General features: G+C 44.0%; 1 protein-coding gene across 3 annotated transcripts in view; it reads left to right on the forward strand.

The window, feature by feature from the left end:
* Positions 1 to 20,193, forward strand: part of LOC126355778 (tyrosine-protein phosphatase Lar) — a 1,814,905-nt gene that overhangs the window by 1,315,212 nt on the left and 479,500 nt on the right. For all 3 annotated transcript variants that reach the window (XM_050006182.1, XM_050006183.1, XM_050006184.1), the window contains one exon: positions 3,043 to 3,333. In XM_050006182.1, the coding sequence (XP_049862139.1) occupies positions 3,043 to 3,333 (291 nt within the window). The remainder of the gene's footprint in view (positions 1 to 3,042; positions 3,334 to 20,193) is intronic.

Below are 20,193 nucleotides of genomic sequence, written 5' to 3' on the forward strand. Positions count from 1 at the left end.
CGTACCCGAGTTGCATTGTGCCAGCTACTGAAATGCATTGGGAATGCAGATTTGCTCGGTCTTTTAGCTGAGTTACACTTGTGCCTACGCGTTATAATTTCCTATGCCAGAAGAAAATTGAGGAAGTGGTTCCAGATTAGGAAAAAACATCGACTGTGAGCAGTTTATAATCACCAGTACTGTTGTTCTACCGGCTAACTGGGTTGAGCCGACCGGCCGCCGTGTCATCCTATGCCATATGGGTACGGCATGGAGGGGCATGGGGTCAGCACACCGCTCTGCCGGCTGTAGTCGGCTTCCCAGACCCTGGAACCGCTACTTCTCACTCAAACAACTCGTCAGTTGGCATCGCAAGGCTCTCGTAACGTGCCAGAACCTCATCTTGTAAAATATCCGTGGTAGTACCAGGATTTGATAGCTTCTTCCTCCCGCAAGTTGGTTAGACACGTTGGCCACTCAGCAACGTAGACGGATTTACAGTAACTCCATATTTCTTGTTCCTGTAAATATCCACGATCTGATGGTGATCATGCAGTGACTACGAAGCCTCAGCGGCTGTTATATATATATATATCAGTTATTATTGTTTTTTCCGAATTAACCTCCGTGCAGTTTAAGAGGATTATCATCGGAGCTGTGTCGCTTTATTCGCAACGCTTCTTCCGTGGTCATTCTGTAAACGTAATATAGGTAACACTTTTTATATTTTATTATTTATACATTAAAAACAGTTTATCTTCATAAAATTTGGCGTAAAATTTACTTAGGGTGTTTCCCCTCTTTTCCATATTTTTTTCGCACTGGGTTTCCCCTCGTTGTTAGCGGATGTTGAAGTTGAAGTTACAAAAGACTTCCTTTCAGCTTCCGCAGATTTTCAGATTACGAACGCACGTCTTCTTTATCTGTGTTTCTTGCACTAATTTTGTAAAACGTAACAAAACCCGACGTCATTGAAATACTACTGATTCTTTACGAATGAACACGCAAAAACTTTGTGCTGAACGTGGGACATATGAAACTACAGTTCGTAGAAGACGAACAATCGCGGAAAGGGGAAAGAAAGTAAAACCATTTTTTTTAAACTTTAACCTCTATTGTCAAGGAGGAAAAAACCAGTGAAGTTCAGAAGATGCGGAAAAAAAATTAAGTAAATTTTACAGCAAAATTTATAAAGAAAAAACTGTTTTTTTAACCCATACTAGTATTATAAATGCGAAAGTGTGTTTATCTGTTACCTTTCTACGAGCAAACTGCTGAACCAATGTCGATGAAATTTGGTCCAGATATAGCTTGAACCCTGAGGAAGAACTTATGCTACTTTAGACATTTAGAAAGGGAAATGATTTCGACACCAAAGAGGGGAATGGAACGTCTTTTTTAACTTCAGTAAACATAAACTGAGTTAAAAAGTGTTAAATTCGTTGCATAATGTACACATAGTATAATGCATAACTACTTGAACAGCACAGTGCATAGACGGGCGCTCTCCAGCCTGCCCTCCTCCGCACGCACTGCTCGACAGCGACACTGGGCGTGCCCCAATGTGGAAAGCAGTTGACGTTATTGCACGTACAATAGCTCACTTCTCACCACCACTCCGCATAAAAAACTAGAGGTAGGCGAGGACAGCTGTTGATAACATTTAGTATGTTGTTCTCTGCAGTCCAAAGACAGGTTCAATGCAGCTCTCCACGCTTCTCTATCCTGTGCCAGCCTCTCCATCTCTGAGGAGGATGTAGGTTACAGTAGTTACTCAATCTACTTACTGTATTCATCTCTTGACCTCCCTCTACAGTTTTTACCGCCCAAAGCCTCCATCCAGTACTAAATTGGTGATCCCTTGATGCCTCAGAACGTGTCGTACCAACCAGTCCCTTCTTCTAGTCATGTTGTGCCACAAATTTCTCATCTCCCCAATTCTGTTCAGTACCTCCTCATCAGTTGCATCATCTACCCATCTCTTCCTGAGCATTCTTCTATAGAACCACATTTCGTAGGATCCTATTCTTTTCTTGTCTAAACTGTTTATTTTCCATTTTTCACTTCCATACGTGCCTACACTCCATACGCTTTCAGAAAGGACTTCCTGACGCTTGTATCTATACTCGATGTCAACAGATTTCTCTTCTTCAGAAATGCTTTTCTTGCCATTACCATTTTATATCCTCCCTACTTCGTCCATCATCAGTTATTTTGCTTCCCAAATAGCAAAACTCATGTACTACTGTAGATGTCTCGTTTCCTAATCTAATTCCGTCGGCATCATTCCATTATCCTAGTTTTGCTTTTGTTGATGTTCATCTTATATCCTCTTTTCAAGACACATTTAACTGCTCTTCCAGGTCCTTTGCAGCCTCTGACACAATTACAGTCATCAGCAAACCTCAAAGTTCTTATTTCTTCTCTCTGCACTTTAGTCCCTATTCCAATTTTTTTCTTTTGCTTCTTTTACTGCTTGCTCAGTATACACATTGATTAACATCGGCGATAGGCTACAACCCCCTCTCGCTCCCTTCTCAATCACTGCTTCCCTTTCATGCCCCTCGACTCTTATAAGTGCCATCTGGTTTCTGCACAAATTGTAAACAGCCTTTCGCTCCCTGTATTTTACCCCTGCCTCCTTCAGAATTTGAAAGAGAGTATTCCAGTCAACATTGTCAAAAGCTTTATCTAAGTAGGTTTGCCTTTCCTTATGCTAAGAAAACTCGTAGCGTCAGTATTGCCTCTCGTGGTGCAACTTTCTCCGGAATCTAAACTGTATATAAATAACAAAATGTAGGAACATTATGTGTACCATATTTTCAGAATGATCACAGAAGATGCTTTGTAAATGAAAGCGAAAACGGTCAGCGCATGAACACTGTTCACTTGCAGGAAGCGTAAGTTGGAACGAAGTAAAACTGAAACCAAGGTAGAATTTTCAAATGTACTATGCAGCAGATGGTCACAGCTGCCACGCAAATCACCCGCTGTCGCAGTGTAGAGTGGCAGAGTTTGGCGGGCCCCGGTGCTGACCGTCGCTTGTGCGCTCCCGTGTTGCAGACCCGCCGGAGATCACGCAGCGGCCGCGCGACCTGACGGTGAAGGCGGGCGGCGTGGCGGCGTTCGTGTGCGGCGCGCGCGGCGACCCCACGCCCAGCATCACGTGGCGCAAGAACGGCAAGCGCATGTCGAACACGCAGTCGCGCTACCTGCTGCACGAGTTCTCGGGCGGCTCGCTGCTGCGCATCGAGCCGGTGCGCGTGCAGCGCGACGAGGCCGCCTACGAGTGCTACGCCGAGAACGGCGTGGGCGACGCCGTCAGCGCCACCGCCAACCTCGTCGTCTACGAGGGTGAGTACCCGCCGCCCGCTGTACACTTCCAGCACTCACCGGCAGCCGGCCGCGAGCCTGCTGCGTCCTGCCGCCGGCGGATCACTACCGAAGTATCTCTGGAGCTCGCGAAGGGAAAAATTTTGCGAGTAATAAAACATTTGCCATCTTTCTGATTTGTAGCGCCTCGTATTGGCAGTGTTTGCAGTCAAAATTTTTGGATGTGAGGTCCGCCAGTTATGCAAACCAGTACACGAACATGTTTCGGCACCATTGTGCCATCATCAGCGGGACTTCGTTTTCTTTATTCTTTACATTTAGTGAACATAAATTTTCAGGATCACTTTCGTGTTAATTATTACAGGTAGCTTTCCATGTTTTCGTGTGGCAAGCACTTCCATTCTCCGCATCATGCTGAGGTATTGTGATGCACATGTAACTATAACAAGTATTTTCCACAAATAAAGTAGTGTAACACTTTTCACTACACCGGAACACAGTGTGATTGTGGTTTGTTCAAACCAAACGCTTATTCGATGTTAAGAAAACTTTCAGGAAAGTTTGCTGCCCAAAAAGCAAAACGCGCGTAATAGTTTCAATGTAATAGGAGTAGGTGCTGAGGGTCTGGCCAAATCTTTTCGTTGCTCCATGTGTATTTCGACTACACGATAGTATTTTTGAGCGCCTAGGTCCCACTTGTCACTGTTACATTTCTGAAGTTGAGTGGTTGCTCTAGAACAGGGCTTCCGAACCTTTTCAGCTGGCAGACCCGTTCTCCAGTCGAAAATCCATGACGGACCCCTAGTCAGTCAGGAGCACAGTAACTTTAAATTTCAGAGCGAAACCCATGGCAACTGAAAGCTTCTTAATGTTCCCAGTATATTTCAACCTTAAATTATTATTATTTTGAAAAGTATCATTCTTTGTAAAGAAAGAAAAGAAAACTGTAAACACATGAAAACGAAAATTGTAAGATATACGACCTGTTTTAAACATCAGGTAACAGGTCTATAATTTGGCAATAAATAAATAAAATATATGTTACCAATGACCCCCCCCTCCTCCCCATCCCCCCTACCCCTCTCACCTAGTATCAATAGTCTTTGGTTTGGAGATGAATGAAAACAACTTGAAATTAACGACCCAATTTGAATTCCCATTGTATCCAGACACTTACTAGTGGATTTACTCCCTTCGTTCAAAACGCTATAGTCTGATTAAAATTACTTGGTAATTGAAATTTTAACACGATGGAGCTGTCTTCCTCCAAGAGCAATCAACGTCACGTCCAAACTGTTCGCTGTTGAAAAGCTGCCACTTATGATCTGTTCACTTCCACTATTTGGCTACTGTCGTGTAAGGAGCATGCGTATTTCGTAACAGTCGTGTGTGTGTGTGTGTGTGTGTGTGTGTGTGTGTGTTTTTGTGTGTGTGGTTTTTCGTGAACTCCAAAGAAAAATGTTCAAATGTATGTAAAGTCTTCCTATGGTCGTCCTCCCATTTCAACTGGAAACTTCCCTTGTTGTGAAGGCGATGGAGAAATAACACCCTTCTTCAATGATCCTGACTTCAGCCACCGATCCACGGTAGAAGTAATAAACTGGTCAAAAATCGACTTATGGAATAGGTAGTGCACTGACAATGCAAGTTTAACATTTAATGATGCCTGGGGCCGCATACATGCCAGCGAGCGCTGTCATTGGTCGACAAAGCTCGCTCCGCGCATGCGTAAAAGGCTTCAGCGCATCTAGCGCCGTGAGCCTGGGCACAAACGACTCCCGTATTGTTGCTAAACAGTCGATCAGACAAGCCTCATTCTCCGGCACTAAACTGCGTATACGTTCTCACTTAGGAACAGCAAAGGCTGCTTGGGGATACGACTTGAAGTACACATGTGTTAGTAAAAGTAGACATGAAACTACCTGGCAGAGACTCGAAATCGGGACCTTTGCCTTTTGCGGGCAAGTGATCTACCGACTGAGCTATCCAAGAACGACTCACGCCCCGTCCTCACAGCTTTACTTCCGCTAGTACCTTTCTTTCAGGAGTGCTGCAAGGTCCGCAGGTGAGCTTCTGTAAAGTTTAGAAGGTAGGAGGCGAGGTACTGGGGAAAGTAAAGCTCTGAGGACGGGGCGTGAGTCGTGCTTGGGTAGCTCAGTTGGTAGAGCACTTGCCCGCGAAAGGCAAAGGTCCCGAGTTCGAGTCTCGGTCCGGCACACAGTTTTAATCTGCCAGGAAGTTTCATATCAGCGCATACTCTGCTCAAAGTGAAAACCTCATTCTAGAAAAGTAGACGTTTTTGACACAGTGATGAATTAGATTTTCACATTTTTATTCAATAATTTTACTCATTATTTTACACGATTTGGTGAAAGGACCCCCTAGAAAGAGCCGGTGGACCCCTTAGGAGTCCGCGGACCACATGTTGGGAAGCCCTGCTCTAGAAGAATATCCGTTTATACGACTTTCGGAACATACGCTGACCTGGCAAAGCAAGCCGTGTACGCGCTGCCCCGCAGCATCGCGGCTGCGCTGTTGGGATTGTTCCTCTTCGCCTGCTGCCGCGGGCCTTCTGGGGCGCGCGGGATTGTGTAAGACGGCGGCTGCCGCCTCGAGCCGCTGCGCCAGTAGCTCGGCAGGCCGTATTATCGCGGCAGCGCGGTTGCGTTATTGCTGGTGCCGCCAGACTGCCGAGCCGCGTAACGTTTATACCAAACACGAGAGGCCCCGCGAAGGCAGAAAATTGAGTTTGCCTGCGAGATGGGCGCGCTGCTGATACGCGCCCTCGCCGTGATTCGGCGCCGGCCCGCGCCACTCCGTTCCCAGTCTGAATTAGTGCGCGCCGCGCCGCGGGCTGCGCAAACACTGTGCGCTCCGAGGCTACCAGCCACAGGGCTCTGGCCGCCGCCGCTGCTGCTGCAACAGCATCCGCGCGGCTGCGCCACCCGCTCTGTATTTTCGAGTCATCGGTCTTGCGGACCGCCATGCATTCCTCTCCTGTGCCGACCTCTTCAATGTATTCCAATCTCTCTTCCTCTGCAGTATTTACTTGCTACAGCTTTCCCTACTGCCATCGAAGTTAGTCCTTGATGTCTCAGCAAACGTCATGTCGTCGTTTCCGTTCTTCTTGTCACTGTTTCCGATACGTTCCTTTCTTTGCCGATTCTGCAGAGACACTGCAAATGATTCAAATGGCTCTGATCACTATGGGACTTGTGAGGTCATCAGTCCCCTAGAACTTAGAACTACTTAAACGTAACTAACCTAAGGACTTCACACACATCCATGCCCAACGCAGGATTCGAACCTGCGTCCGTAGCGGTCGCGCGGTTCCAGATTGTAGCGCCTAGAACTGCTCGGCCACTCCGGCCGGCAGACACACTTCTCATTTCTTATCAGTCCGCCTAATTTTCAACATTCCTCTTAAGCTCCACATCTCAGATGCTTCGATTCTCTTACACTACTGGCCATTAAAATTGCTACGCCACGAAGATGACGTACTGCAGACGCCAAATTTAACCGACAGGAAGAAGATGCTGTGATATGTATATGATTAGCTTTACAGGTTGTCGCCGATGGCGACACCTACAACGATCTGACATGAGGAAAGTTTCCAACCGATTTCTCATACACAAACAGCAGCTGACCGGCGTTGTCTGGTGAAACGTTGTAATGCCTCGTGTAAGGAAGAGAAATGCGTACCATCACGTTTCCGACTTCGATAAAGGTCGGATTGTAGCCTATCGCGATTGCGGTTTATCGTATCGCGAAATTTCTGCTCACGTTGGTCGAGATCCAATGACTGTTAGCAGAATATGGAATCGGTGGGTTCAGGAGGGTAATGTGGAACGCCGTGCTCGATCCCAACGGCCTCGTATCACTAGCAGTCGAGATGTCAGGTATCTTATCCGATGGCTGTAAAATATCGTTCAGCCACGTCCCGGTCCCTGACTCAACAGTGGGGACGTTTGCAAGACAACAACCACCTGCACGAACAGTTTGAAGACGTTTGGACTATCAGCTCGGAGACCGTGGCTGCGGTTACCTTTGGCGCTACATCACAGACAGGAGCGCCTGCGATGGTGTACTCAACGACGAACGTGGGTGCACGAATGGCAAAACGTCATCTTTTTACAGCATCATGATGGTCGCTTCCGTGTTTGGCGACGTCGCGGTGAACGCACATTGGAAGCGTGTATTCGTCATCGCCATACTGGCGTATCATCCGGCGTGATGGTATGGGGTGCCATTGGTTACACGTCTCGGTCACCTCTTGTTCACATTGACGGCACTTTGAACAGTGGACGTTACATTTCAGATGTGTTACGACCCGTGGCTCCACCCTTCATTCGATCTCTGCGAAACCCTACATTTCAGCAGGATAATGCACGACCGCATGTTGCAGGTCCTGTACGGGCCTTTCTGGATACAGTAAATATTCGACTGCCGACCTGGCTAGCACATTCTCCAGATCTCTCATAAATTGAAACGTTTTGTCAATGGTGGCCGAACAACTGGCTCGTCACAATATGCCAGTCACTACTCTTGATGAACTGTGGTATCGTGTTGAAGCTCCATGGGCAGCTGTACCTGTACACGCCATCCAAGCTCTGTTTGACTCAATGCCCAGGCGTAACAAGGCCGTTATTACGGTCGGAGGTGGTTGTTCTGGGTACTGATTTCTCAGGATCTATGCACCCAAATTGCGTGAAAATGTAATCACATGTCAGTTCTAGTTTAATATAATTGTCCAATGATCACCTGTTTTATCATCTGCATTTCTTCTTGGTGCAGTAATTTTAATGACCAGTAGTGTATTTTCCTGTTTCCCTACCACTGTCTTTGATTCACTACCATACAATGCTGTGCTCCAATCGTATATTCTCAGAAATGTCTTTCTCAAATTAAGGTTTATCTTTGACACTAGTAAACTTCTTTCGGCCAGGAATGCCCTCTTTTTCCAGTGCTAGATTACCTTTTATGTCCTCTTTGTTCAGTTCATCATTTGTTATTTCGCTGCCTAGATAGCAGAATTCCTTCCTCTACTATGCAATCACTAACTTCGATGATATGCTTCTCGCTGTCCTCCTTTTGCTACTTCTCATTACTTGCGTCTTTCTTTAGTATTATCTCAATACACAGTATTTACTGATTATGCTGTTCATTCTATTCAGTAGATCCTGTAATTCTTCACACTTTATCTAAGGGTAGCAAAGTCATTAGCGATTGATATCCTCTCACACTGAATTTTAATCCCACTCATCAGCCTTCATTCTATTTGTGTCTTTGCTTTTTCGATGTGTAGGTTAAACAGTAGGGGTGAAACACTGCACTCCTGTCTGATATCATTTTCAATCCGAGCTCTTGGTTCTTGGTCTTTCCATTTTATTCTCCATACTGTTTGACTTTTCCCAGCTTACAAATGTCGCGCTATATCAGAATGCTACAGATTAGATGGATAAATCGAATAACAAACAGATGAGCAGGTACTGAATCGAACTGACGACAAAATAAATTTGTTAAATAAGGGATTGGTTCGTAGGACATACCGCAAGAAATCAAGGATTTGCCAGTTTGGTAATGAAAGGAAGTGGACTGGAGGGTTTAAACGTTGCAGAGGGAGATCATGTACGTTCTGGTGGTTACACAAATATGAAGAGGCTTGCGCAGATAGATTAGCATGGAGAGCTGCAGCAAACTAATCTTTGCATGAAAACGACAACAACGTCTATAAAGCCCAATTCCAAAAAAGGGCAGCTGTGAATATTGCAGAACCATCAGTTTAATAAGTCATGGCTGTAAAATTGTTACAGGAAGTATTTAATGATGGAGGGAAATCAGTTTGGGTTCCAGAGAAATGTAGGAACAGTTGAAACAATACAACGTTACGGTTTACCTTACAAGACAGAGAGAGGGAAAGCATTTGTAGACTAAGAGAGAACTTTTGGTAGTGTTAACAGGAATGTACTCTTTAAAATTCTCAAGGTAGCAGGGATGAAAACAGGGAGCAAAAAGCTATTTACAACTCGAGCCTAAACCGGACTGCAGCTATAAGATTGGAATGTCATGAAAGTGAATCTGATGCTGAGAAAGAAATCCTCGATGTTATTTACACTGTACACTGGCCGAGCATTAAAGGAAAATTTGGGGAAGTGCAATAAAAGTTTAGGGAGAAGTAATAAAAACTTTGACGTTGACAGTGCATTGTAATTGTACCATAGATGGGAAAGGACTTGGAGGAGAACTTGAATGGAATAGATAGTGTCATGATACGAGATTATGAATAAAAACAATAGTGATGGTATGTAGGCAAATTAATTAAATTATGCTAAGGGAATTAGATTAGAAAATTAGGCACTGTAAGTAATAGATGAGTTTTGTTGTTTGGTCGAAGAAGAGACTTTATAAAATGCAGACTGGCAACAGCAAGCAGAGCTTTTCTGAACGCGTAGAATTTGTTAACATCTAATATAAGTTTAAGTTTTAGGGAGTATCTTCTGAAGATATTTGTCTGGAATGTTGCCTATTATCGAAGTGAAAGGTGGACAATAGCCAATACAGACAAAAAAAGAACAGAAATATTAAAATGTGATGCTATAGAAGAATACTGAAAGTTAGGTATGTATATCGAGTAACTAGTAAGGAGGCACTGAATAGAACTTATTAAAAAAAGAAGGGATTGATTGATACGACACACTGTGAGACATTAGCGAATCGTCAGTTGGTAATGCAGGTAAGTGTAGAAGGATCAGACCGTAAGCAGGTTCAGATGGATGTAGGCTGCACTACTTGCTAAGACAGGAAGGGTCTTAAGCAGGGATGAGTAGCGTGTGGAGCAACATCAAACCTATCTTAGGACTGAAGACAACAACTATTATAACCGAGTCCCTAGCAGTAGAAACTAAAATCCACAACCTGCTTCGATCTACTTGTTGTAATTGATAGTTTCATCAAGGTCACAGTTTTACGGCCTTATTGGAATCGATCTGTACAGAAAGTGACTTCGTCGCAATTTTCAAGGAGTTCTGTCCAGTGTCTTTATTCCACCACAGGCCCGAGGACAGTCTTTGAATATCACGAAATAATTTTACGTTGTGGTGGCTATAATACTGGATAGTCTTCTCAAACTTAAGACAGTTATACTTTATTGTTCTTTTTAATCGAAATCCACTCAATCAGACGTGGATTGTTTGGCGATACTGGTGAAATGTGACATCTATGGTCACTCTGCATATTCTAAATTTAATCATCATTCGTCTATGTCCCTTACTGTGATTAGATTATATTTCGGCTAACTATGTGATATTACTTGGCAAGACAACTTGTTTTGTTAATGAAATTCCCTTTTTAAATTCAAACAGCCTCAACGGGAATACGCCTATTATTTTAAAACTGAGATTAACTCAGTTTAAAAGCCTCGAAAGCGACTTTATGATCAGTAATAATAATTATATTTAATGAATGAAATGTATGATGAATTAGAAAAGACCCTGGTACGGCATGAAATTTTATAAAATGATCGCCATGCATGAATTTTTGTATCTTAGGGAGACCTGGATCAAAAATAAATGACCCGAGTAGATTCAGGCTAGTAAAATTAAATTAGTTAGATAGCGTCGGAAACGAACCTTGCCAAATGAACGGAATATCTAAATTCAATTTTTTCCCAGTATTCAGTAACAGGCACAAGCTGTCGTATTCCGATTCTGTGAGTATGGTTACGGTAGTTTACTAACTTTTGAAAAAGCATGGCAGTGGCACCAACAAAGCGTTAGGAAATCTAAAGCTTTCAAAATGAAAATCCAGTAGAAATGTCTTATGTTGTTCTGTGATAATGATCGAGTCGTCGTCGATTATCGAAGTGCATAAGTTGCCAAACGTCCCTGTTTCTCTGATAAAATATTTTTTCATTCGTGTTTGTTGTATCCACATTCTAGCAGTTACAAAATAGCTGCTGTTATTCTGGGCGCTTCTCTTCGTCTCCCTAATTCTGAGAAAATTGTCTCGAAAGTTTTTTGTTGTTTCAGGCGCCTCGAATGGTAGAACATTGTCGCGATAGTTTTTGTTATAATATTCATGTGAATCTATCTCCCTGTTCAACTGACTGAAACTCCAGGTGTTTGCGCATATTGATCGCTAGCTGCCAGGGGCAACTAGCAGCGCAAGCGCGGTGGTGATGTTTTTCGTAGAAATAGTTTTCCACTCGGTTTTTCAAAATTAATTCAGTGGTTTTCTGTTTTTTCCCAAATGACGCACTTACTAATTTTCAGGATTATTTGAACGTCAGATCTGATTACAGATGTGAACATGTTATTATATTTTTAATAATGCGTATGACTCGGACAGAATCTATATTTTGCAGCGTTGCAAGATATTATATTGAATCATATGTTGCTAGACTGATTTTACAAGCCTGCAGTAGAACGCGTAAGTGTATTGTGGTCGCACATGTTGCGTGATCTGCTGATTGTGGTGTGGTTGATTTACAGCAGCATTTGCATACTTATTGCGGAATGAACAGCGGTGTATCTATTCAGAATACGAACCTCCCCGCGAGAAGTCTTCTTTGCCTCTCTTGGTTCATTGTTCATGGTACTGACCTCAAGTTCGAGTCTCGGTCCGGCACACAGTTTTAATCTGCCAGGAAGTTTCAACATCCAAGTAATTTCTGTAGGAGGTACTTTGGCACAACTTACTATTCACTTGTCTCTACTCAGCTGGCTAATTACGAAATGCCTTATTAATGTATGCGTAAAATATGAACGCCCAAAATTAACGGAATTTGCATAAATTACTGTCATACCACGAGAACACGTCAAAGAAAGTTTTACATTAGGGGTGAAGAGACGACCGGGGCCTAGATGGGTAACAGAATAAAAACTTTGTCAATTCCACCCTTGAATTAGTTCATATGAAGCTGATATCCACAACCCAAACTGCCAAACACGCTTTTAAGTATTCAGTTATGATGAAAACCATCGCTACTCCCCCGACATCTTCCTTTTGTTGCAGCAACGTAATCAGTTCCGTCTGCAGGAGAGACGAGGATATCGCTGGCTAAAAGTAACATTAACACTCGCGCACTCGGGTCATACCCAGCTGACAAGTAGGAGGGCCTCGCATCGAATCGTACGTCATTGCATAAATATCAGTGGACAGCGACGGGAGGCAATCAGAGCTGGCTTTAGGAGCCATGTGCGGCAATATTGAAGCTCCGCTTAGCCACTGTACATCACGATAGCGGGGCCAGTAGATTAGCTCCATCAAAAGTACATTAATATGTAGTTAAGGCAGGGTTAATGCGGGTGACACGCCTGCCTATAGGCGGCGCAAAGCCCGTTAATCACGCGGTATTTCACCTGCTGCGCGCGGCGAAGGGGATTCCCTGATAGCCACAGGGCTGCCAACGCCGCGGAACAAAAGAGGACGAGCTGCCCGATATTGTGGTTACTGGACAGTAATGTATGAAAATTATAAAGGCAGCGTTGCATATTGACGTAGAGTTCGTGTTCATGGATTACACAATCCACCAGCAACCCTCCGATTCTTTAAAGAATTAAACTCCCATGTATAAAGTGGCTTCAAACATCTGATTGCTTCACAAATTAGATAATATGTTAAAGATTTGCCTTTAAACATTCCAGAGAGAAAATTTTAGTAAAGATTGGAAATTACGCGTAAATTGTTGGAAGTTGCTAAGTGCTCTCATTGTGAAACACTGAATGAATAAAAAAAGGGTAATTTGCACCCCATTTTAAGCATTTCACGTATCCCAATGTTTATGAAGTCGTATACACTGAACTATGTGTCGTACAATGATACAGTCTTACAGGTACGGTCAGTGATATATGTGGATACTATATGCAGAATGTTGAAGTTTTACTGCGCGCCACTTTAAGCAAACACTAGTTTTGCACGTGTATAAACGCTTATGACGTCATATCTCCTAACTATGTGGCGTACAACGATATAATATTAAAGATACAGATAGTGGTATAGATGGATACTGTCTGAAAACTGTGTTTCGAATAAGAATAGTAGTGAAGAAGTAATAAACTAAAACGTCAAGTCTAGGGTTTAAGTGTGACTGCATGAAAAGCGAAAACGTAGTTAGAGATGAAATTTTTTACGTTCGCCAATTTGCGGATGGGGGTTTCGGCGATTGAAAATTTCTGAAAGGTTTGAAATTTCATGTGAAGTTCGTTGGAAGCATATATGAAGGTAGTATCCGTTCCCGAAATTTAGGAAACATAACTCCTCGACCAATTTTCTAAGGACGCCATGTTACTTGACCGCAGCTGTGATATCATACGGGTAAGCGAAGCGTCATAACCGATTTAGGCAAATGTTGAAAAAGCTAAATCATGATGGAATTTGATCTAAATCAGTTTATAGTACCTATATGGGCACTGAACTATGTTACTGATATCTAACGGGTTGACCAAATTTTTTATTTGAGAATCTTCTGTTTTTCGTGGCCTGTCGAATTTGTAGTTCTGACAGTAGTATTACATATTAATATCTTCATAATCCTCAGTGAACGTCGGCCTTTGTATTACTTCCAATGTGGTAGAACTTAAACGATCTCCAATTCAGTCAACTCTGAGCAGGATTTCATCGCTTCTTTAAATTACGGAGAACACATGCATAATACGCCTGTACGTTTCCTCTGACTTCTCCAGTTCATATTTGTTTCGTTTGTTTTCAATTTTTTCGACTGCATAGTATTTGTTTTTAATAGATTCACTACAATGTAAAAGTGGAAGGTTTTAGAGAAAAGAGACTCGTATTGGGTGTATTCGTTAAGGATGAAGAAAGCAGGCTATAATTTAACGGCTAGCCGACTATACATGGAGTTTCAAAGTCTTTGGTCGCTCATGAGGAACTTATTCTGTCAGAGACAAAATGTTCGCTTACATTTCAAATGGTTCAAATGGCTCTGAGCACTAAGGGACTTAACATCCTAGGTCATCAGTTCTCTAGAACCTAGAACTACTTAAACTATCCTAAGGACATCACACGCATCCATGCCCAGGCAGGATTCGAACCTGCGACCGCAGCAGTCTCGCGATTCCGGACTGAAGCGCCTAGAACCGCTCGGCCACAACGGACGGCTTACATTATAAATGAAGCACACACAACGCTGGTGTAATATTCTTCAACATTTTGTATTATAAAGTAATGTAGAATATCACACCAGTGTTGTGTCGGTGGATACAAAATGTTCGCTGTCGCTTTTAGTGACGGCAGGTATATTTTATTATTCGTTATGCCCCTGAGAGGCTGTATGGTGCAAGCACTCAGGAACGTGCCTATGGAATTTGTGTCTTCTGTAATCCAGTCGTCCTCTGCGCTTGAAAAGATGTAGGCGGAGCAAAATTAATGTTCCTGACTTGCTTTTAATAATCTTTCTCTGCTCAAAGACACTTGTTCTTAATGTTTTATTGTTATAAATCACTTTATCAATTTACTGTGGTAGGTAGTATGAAGATGCAGGACACCCTGCTAGTTCGGTGTAATGTCGTCGTACCGCCCTGGCGAATGGAATAAAAAGCTAACGTCGCCAGAAATCTTAAACGAACATTTCATCTCTAACAAAAGTTGTTCCCCATGAGACGATCTCAATCCCTAGGTTTTAGACGGATGGGGAAAGGAAACCGTCACAACTGTTTTAAGGAACCATTCCGATATTCGACACAAGTGTTTTCTGGAAGTCATTATAAACTAGAGGAACGATGATTATGTGGAGAGCTGAATCCAGCCCTTAACGAGTACGACTGTAGTGCATTGATCTTTGTGTCATTTCGCTCGGTAGTAGTTGTTTTCCATAGTCCTCTTGATTACGTTTTAAGAGAATTTTACAGGCGGTTCCATAGCTGATAAAGTACGAGTTATCTGTAATGGGAATAGACGTTCCACAGCTTCACTGTGTGTTTGTTTTATTTATATATCTTCTGCACCTTACGACTAGTGCACTAACACAGTGATTCCTTCCATCAGCCAAGCTTTCACCCTGGGATCCAGCTGAATCACTGGCGCCGCGCGGTGTAGCCGCACGGTCTATGGCGTCCTGTACGGTTCGCGCGGCTCTCTTCCCCCCCCCCCCCCCTCCGCCCCCCCTCCCACGTCGGAGGTTCGAGTCCTCCGTCAGTCATGGGTGTGTGTGTTAGTTAGATTAGGTAGTGTGTAAACTTATGGACCGATGACCTGAGCTGTTTGGTCCCACAGGATCTTACAACAAATTTCCAAATTTCCACCACTGGTCACAGCCATATCCTGTGTTAAGTATAAGAGATAAGTAAGATGCTAGTGTGCTAGCAAGGTAATACATGTTTGCCAGGACTAGTAAGCCTAATAACCTGTCTTGGTAAAAGCACCTGAAGTTGAGTCCCCATGGCTCGAAACACATCTGCAGTGAAATAAAACAATTTAACCTGAATGCAGCTATGTTTTTATATAATAGAGCCACGGGGACGATACAGACAACAGTCTACATAAATTTAAAAAAAAAGGACTTACGCTTTTGGCTACCTTGGAGTAAGCGTTTTCGTGGACGCCGTCGTTATGAGGCCAGCGTGAGCCGCTACTCTGCGTAATTTCGTTACTGGTTAGAGGCTCCGAAATTCCGGCCGCCTGGTGAGGTCTTTATAAGCGCAACAACTCATCTGCACTGATACGCGGAATTTCTAGAGGGCGCAGGGCGAGGGCCCCGCAAAATGTGACAATTAATTATGTGCGAGGCTAACGAGGTGACCATGTGCGGAGGCGGACCTGGTCAGCAGAAACGGGCCGGGCACGGGCAGTTAGAGCGCTAACTGCCTCCATTGCAGACGGCGGGCTGTGTGTGGCCGTGCTCCCGGGCCGGCGGACCACGCATTAGGCACACATGGCGGGAATCTGCGCCAACTCCGCCGAAACACTGCGCTGCGCGACGTTAGCCGACGGCCCAGCAGGCCCACCTGCTCCTGCGTCTGTACTCTACCTGTCCAGAACGGTGGCTCCGTTTCGGATTGACTGCTCGTGCTCACTTCGCTCCACTATAACTTCATTCACTTTTCAAATGATTCGAAGCAGTATGGGACTTAACATCTGAGGTCATCAGTCCCCAAGACTTAGAACTACTTAAACCTAACTAACCGAAGGACATCACATACATCCATGCCCGAGGCAGGATTCTAACCTGCGACCGTAGCAGCAGCTCGGTTCCGGACTAAAGCGCCTAGACCCGCTCAGCCACAACGGCCGGCCATACACTTTTCCCTCCTTGATATCCATACATGTTTCTTGAATGGCTCTACAAGACAGTTCAAAGCAAATGCAGCCCTTACCACCAATTATAACAATATAATGCAAGACTATGTAAGAGAAGGTTCAATTTTTTTTACTTTATAAAGTTTCTGTGTGGTCACATGAACAACATCTCAGTGGTAATCGCTTTCGCGCCATCCATTCTGAAACATATGTGGAGTCACCGACGTGAGTGCGTCAGAAATTACACAGATGGATTTATTTTCATTTGTATCTACATCCGCACTCTGCAGTTGCGGTGTGTGGCGGAGAGTACTTGTTCTCACACTGTCACTTCCCCCCTTTCAGGTTCCAGTCGCTCACCGTTCACGATAAGAACGATTGCCGATAACGCTCAGTGTGAGCTCGAAAATCTCTAATTTTATCTTATCTTATCTTATGTGCGTAGGAGGAAGCAATACAGAGTGTTATAAAAAGGTACGGCCAACCTTTCAGGAAACATTCCTCACACACAAATAAAGAAAATATGTTATGTGGACATGTGTCCCGAAACGCTTACTTTCCATGTTAGAGCTCATTTTATTACTTCTCTTCAAATCACATTAATCATGGAATAGAAACACACAGCAACAGAACGTACCAGTGTGACTTCAAACACTTTGTAACAGGAAATGTTCAAAATGTCCCCCGTTAGCGAGGTTACATGCATCCACCCTCCGTCGCATGGAATCCCTGATGCGCTGATGCAGCCCTGGAGAATGGCGTATTCACAGCCGTCCACAATACGAGCACAAAGAGAGTCTACATTTGGTACCGGGCTTGCGTAGACAAGAGCTTTCAAATGCCCCCACAAATGAAAGTCAAGAGGGTTGAGGTCAGGAGAGCGTGGAGGCCATGGAATTGGTCCGCCTCTACCAATCCATCGGTCACCGAATCTGTTGTTGAGAAGCATACGAACACTTCGACTGAAATATGCAGGAACTCCATGGTGCATCAACCACATGTTGTGTCATACTTGTAAAGGCATATGTTCTAGCAGCACAGGTAGAGTATCCCGTATGAAATCATGATAACGTGCTCCATTGAGCGTAGGTGGAAGAACATGGGGCCCAATCAAGACATCACCAACAATGCCTGCCCAAACGTTCACAGAAAATCTGTGTTGATGACGTGATTGCACAATTGCGTGCGGATTCTCGTCAGCCCACACATGTTGATTGTGAAAATTTACAATTTGATCACGTTGGGATGAAGCCTCATCCGTAAAGAGAACATTTGCGCTGAATTGAGGATTGACACATTGTTGGATGAACCATTCGCAGAAGTGTACACGTGGAGGTCAGCCAGCTACTGATAGTGCCTGCACACGCTGTACATGGTACGTAAACAACTGGGTATCCCGTAGCACTCTCCATACAGTGACGTGGTCAACGTTACCTTCTACTGCAGCAACTTCTCTGACGCTGACATTAGGGTTATCGTCAACTGCACCAAGAATTGCCTCGTTCATTGGAGGTGTCCTCGTCGTTCTAGGTCTTCCCCAGTCGCGAGTCGTAGGCTGAAATGTTCCGTGCTCCCTAAGAGGCCGATCAGTTGCTTCGAACGTCTTCCTGTCGGGACACCTTCGTTCTGGAAATCTGTCTCGATACAAACGTACTGCGCCACGGCTATTGCTGCGTGCTAATCCATACATCAAATGGGCATCTGCCAACTCGACATTTGTAAACATTGCACTGACTGCAAAACCACGTTCGTGATGAACACTAACCTGTTGATGCTACGTACTGATGTGCTTGATGCTAGTACTGTAGAGCAGTGAGTCGCATGTCAACACAAGCACCGAAGTCAACATTACCTTCCTTCAATTTGGCCAACTGGCGGTGAATCGAGGAAGTACAGTACATACTGACGAAACTAAAATGAGCTCTAATATGGAAATTAAGCGTTTTCGGACACATGTCCACATAACATCTTTTCTTTATTTGTGTGTGAGGAATGATTTCTGAAAGATTGGCCGTACCTTTTTGTAACATCCTGTATATTGGTTGATTCTTCCAGACATGTACGCTCTCGGAACTTTAACAACAAACGACACCATGATGCAGAACGTCTCTCTTGCGCCCGTCTTATTGGGATCTTCTCTGTTTTCCGTATGACTCCTATCTGGTACAGCTCCCACACTGACGAGAAATACCCAAGTACTGGTCGAACGAGTGTTTCGTGATCTACTTCCGTTGTTGGTGGACTAGACTTTCTCAGCATCTGCCAATGAATCTCAGTGTATCTCAGTGTGACACCTACCATACCCGCGATTAACTTTACGTGGTCTTTCCATTTCAGATACCTTCGTACGCATACTGCTGGATGTTTTATGGAAGTAATTCTTCCAGTCATCTGTCTGCAGTTGTGTAATCATACAGTTAAGGGTCTTTCTGTCTATGCGCTTCTTGGAAACGGAAATGATCTTTTGTGGTGCTAAGTGAAAGACCTTCTGTAAAAGCAACCTTTGTCGAAAACAGTTCCAGAACTGAAAATGCGCTTTTTTAATACGCTCGTGTTAGTGTGTACGGCGGTTTCAGATAAGATGTTATTTTCTGTAACTTACAAAATAATAAGCGAAACAAACATTTCCTTAAATATTTAAACGTAAGGAAAGTCAGTCGTTAAGCGGAGTTATCAACATAGCTTTTCAGTTATTTTCCATGCAGTTACAGTACGATTCATAAATTTTTAAATAGAACATTACCTTTTCTATCATGCAGCCGATATGTCTGAAGCAATTGAAATCAAATAAAAACGTACCAAGTTCTAGGGGTGGATGCAACATGTTCCACCTTACTGCTGTATTTCATATAGCCGTTCTGTTCATGTCCGGTTGGGAACGACACGTTACTAGCTATCAGCGCAGGTAGCCAGAACAACTGAACTTTATTAAGTCAATGTACAAACACTAAAGTAATCGAAACATTTCTGACAGGTTAAAACTGTGCCAGACCGAGATTCGAACTCACTACCCTTGTAAGCTTCTGTGAAGACTGTGCGGTAGGTGGTAGTGGGTAGTGAGTCGTGCTCGGGTTGGGTAGCTAAGTGGGTAGATTACTTGCCTGCGGAAGGCAAAGGTCCCGGGTTCGAGTCTCGTTTCGGCACACAGTTTTAATTTGCCAGGGAGTTTCATATCAGCGTATACTCCTGTGCAGAGCGAAAATTTCGCTCCAGAAACATCCAGCAGGCTGTGACTAAGCTATGTCTCCGTAAAATCCTGTTTTCCAGGAGTGCTAATTCTGCAAGGTTCGCAGGAGAGCACAGCTTTTCTGGAGCTAGGAGACGAGGTACTGGCGGAATTGAAGCGGTGAGGGCGGATCGTGAGTAATGCTTGTGTAGCTCTGTCGGTAGAGCATTTACTCGCGAATGGCAGAGGTCCCGAGTTCGAATCTCGGTCCGAGACACAGTTTTAATCTGCCAGGAAAACTTCATATCGGCTCTGCAGAGTGAAAATTTCATGTTGGAGACAAGAGTAATCTGTATGTGCGGGCTTATAATCAGTCACCATACGCAGGAATGTACGAGGAACCTTGTAGATGGCCGCTGTCAGTGGTAGAATGCAGTGCTGCAAAGCAGAAGCCGTGGAGATTG

Source organism: Schistocerca gregaria, chromosome 3 (genome assembly GCF_023897955.1).
Source record: "Schistocerca gregaria isolate iqSchGreg1 chromosome 3, iqSchGreg1.2, whole genome shotgun sequence".
Lineage (NCBI taxonomy): Eukaryota > Metazoa > Arthropoda > Insecta > Orthoptera > Acrididae > Schistocerca > Schistocerca gregaria.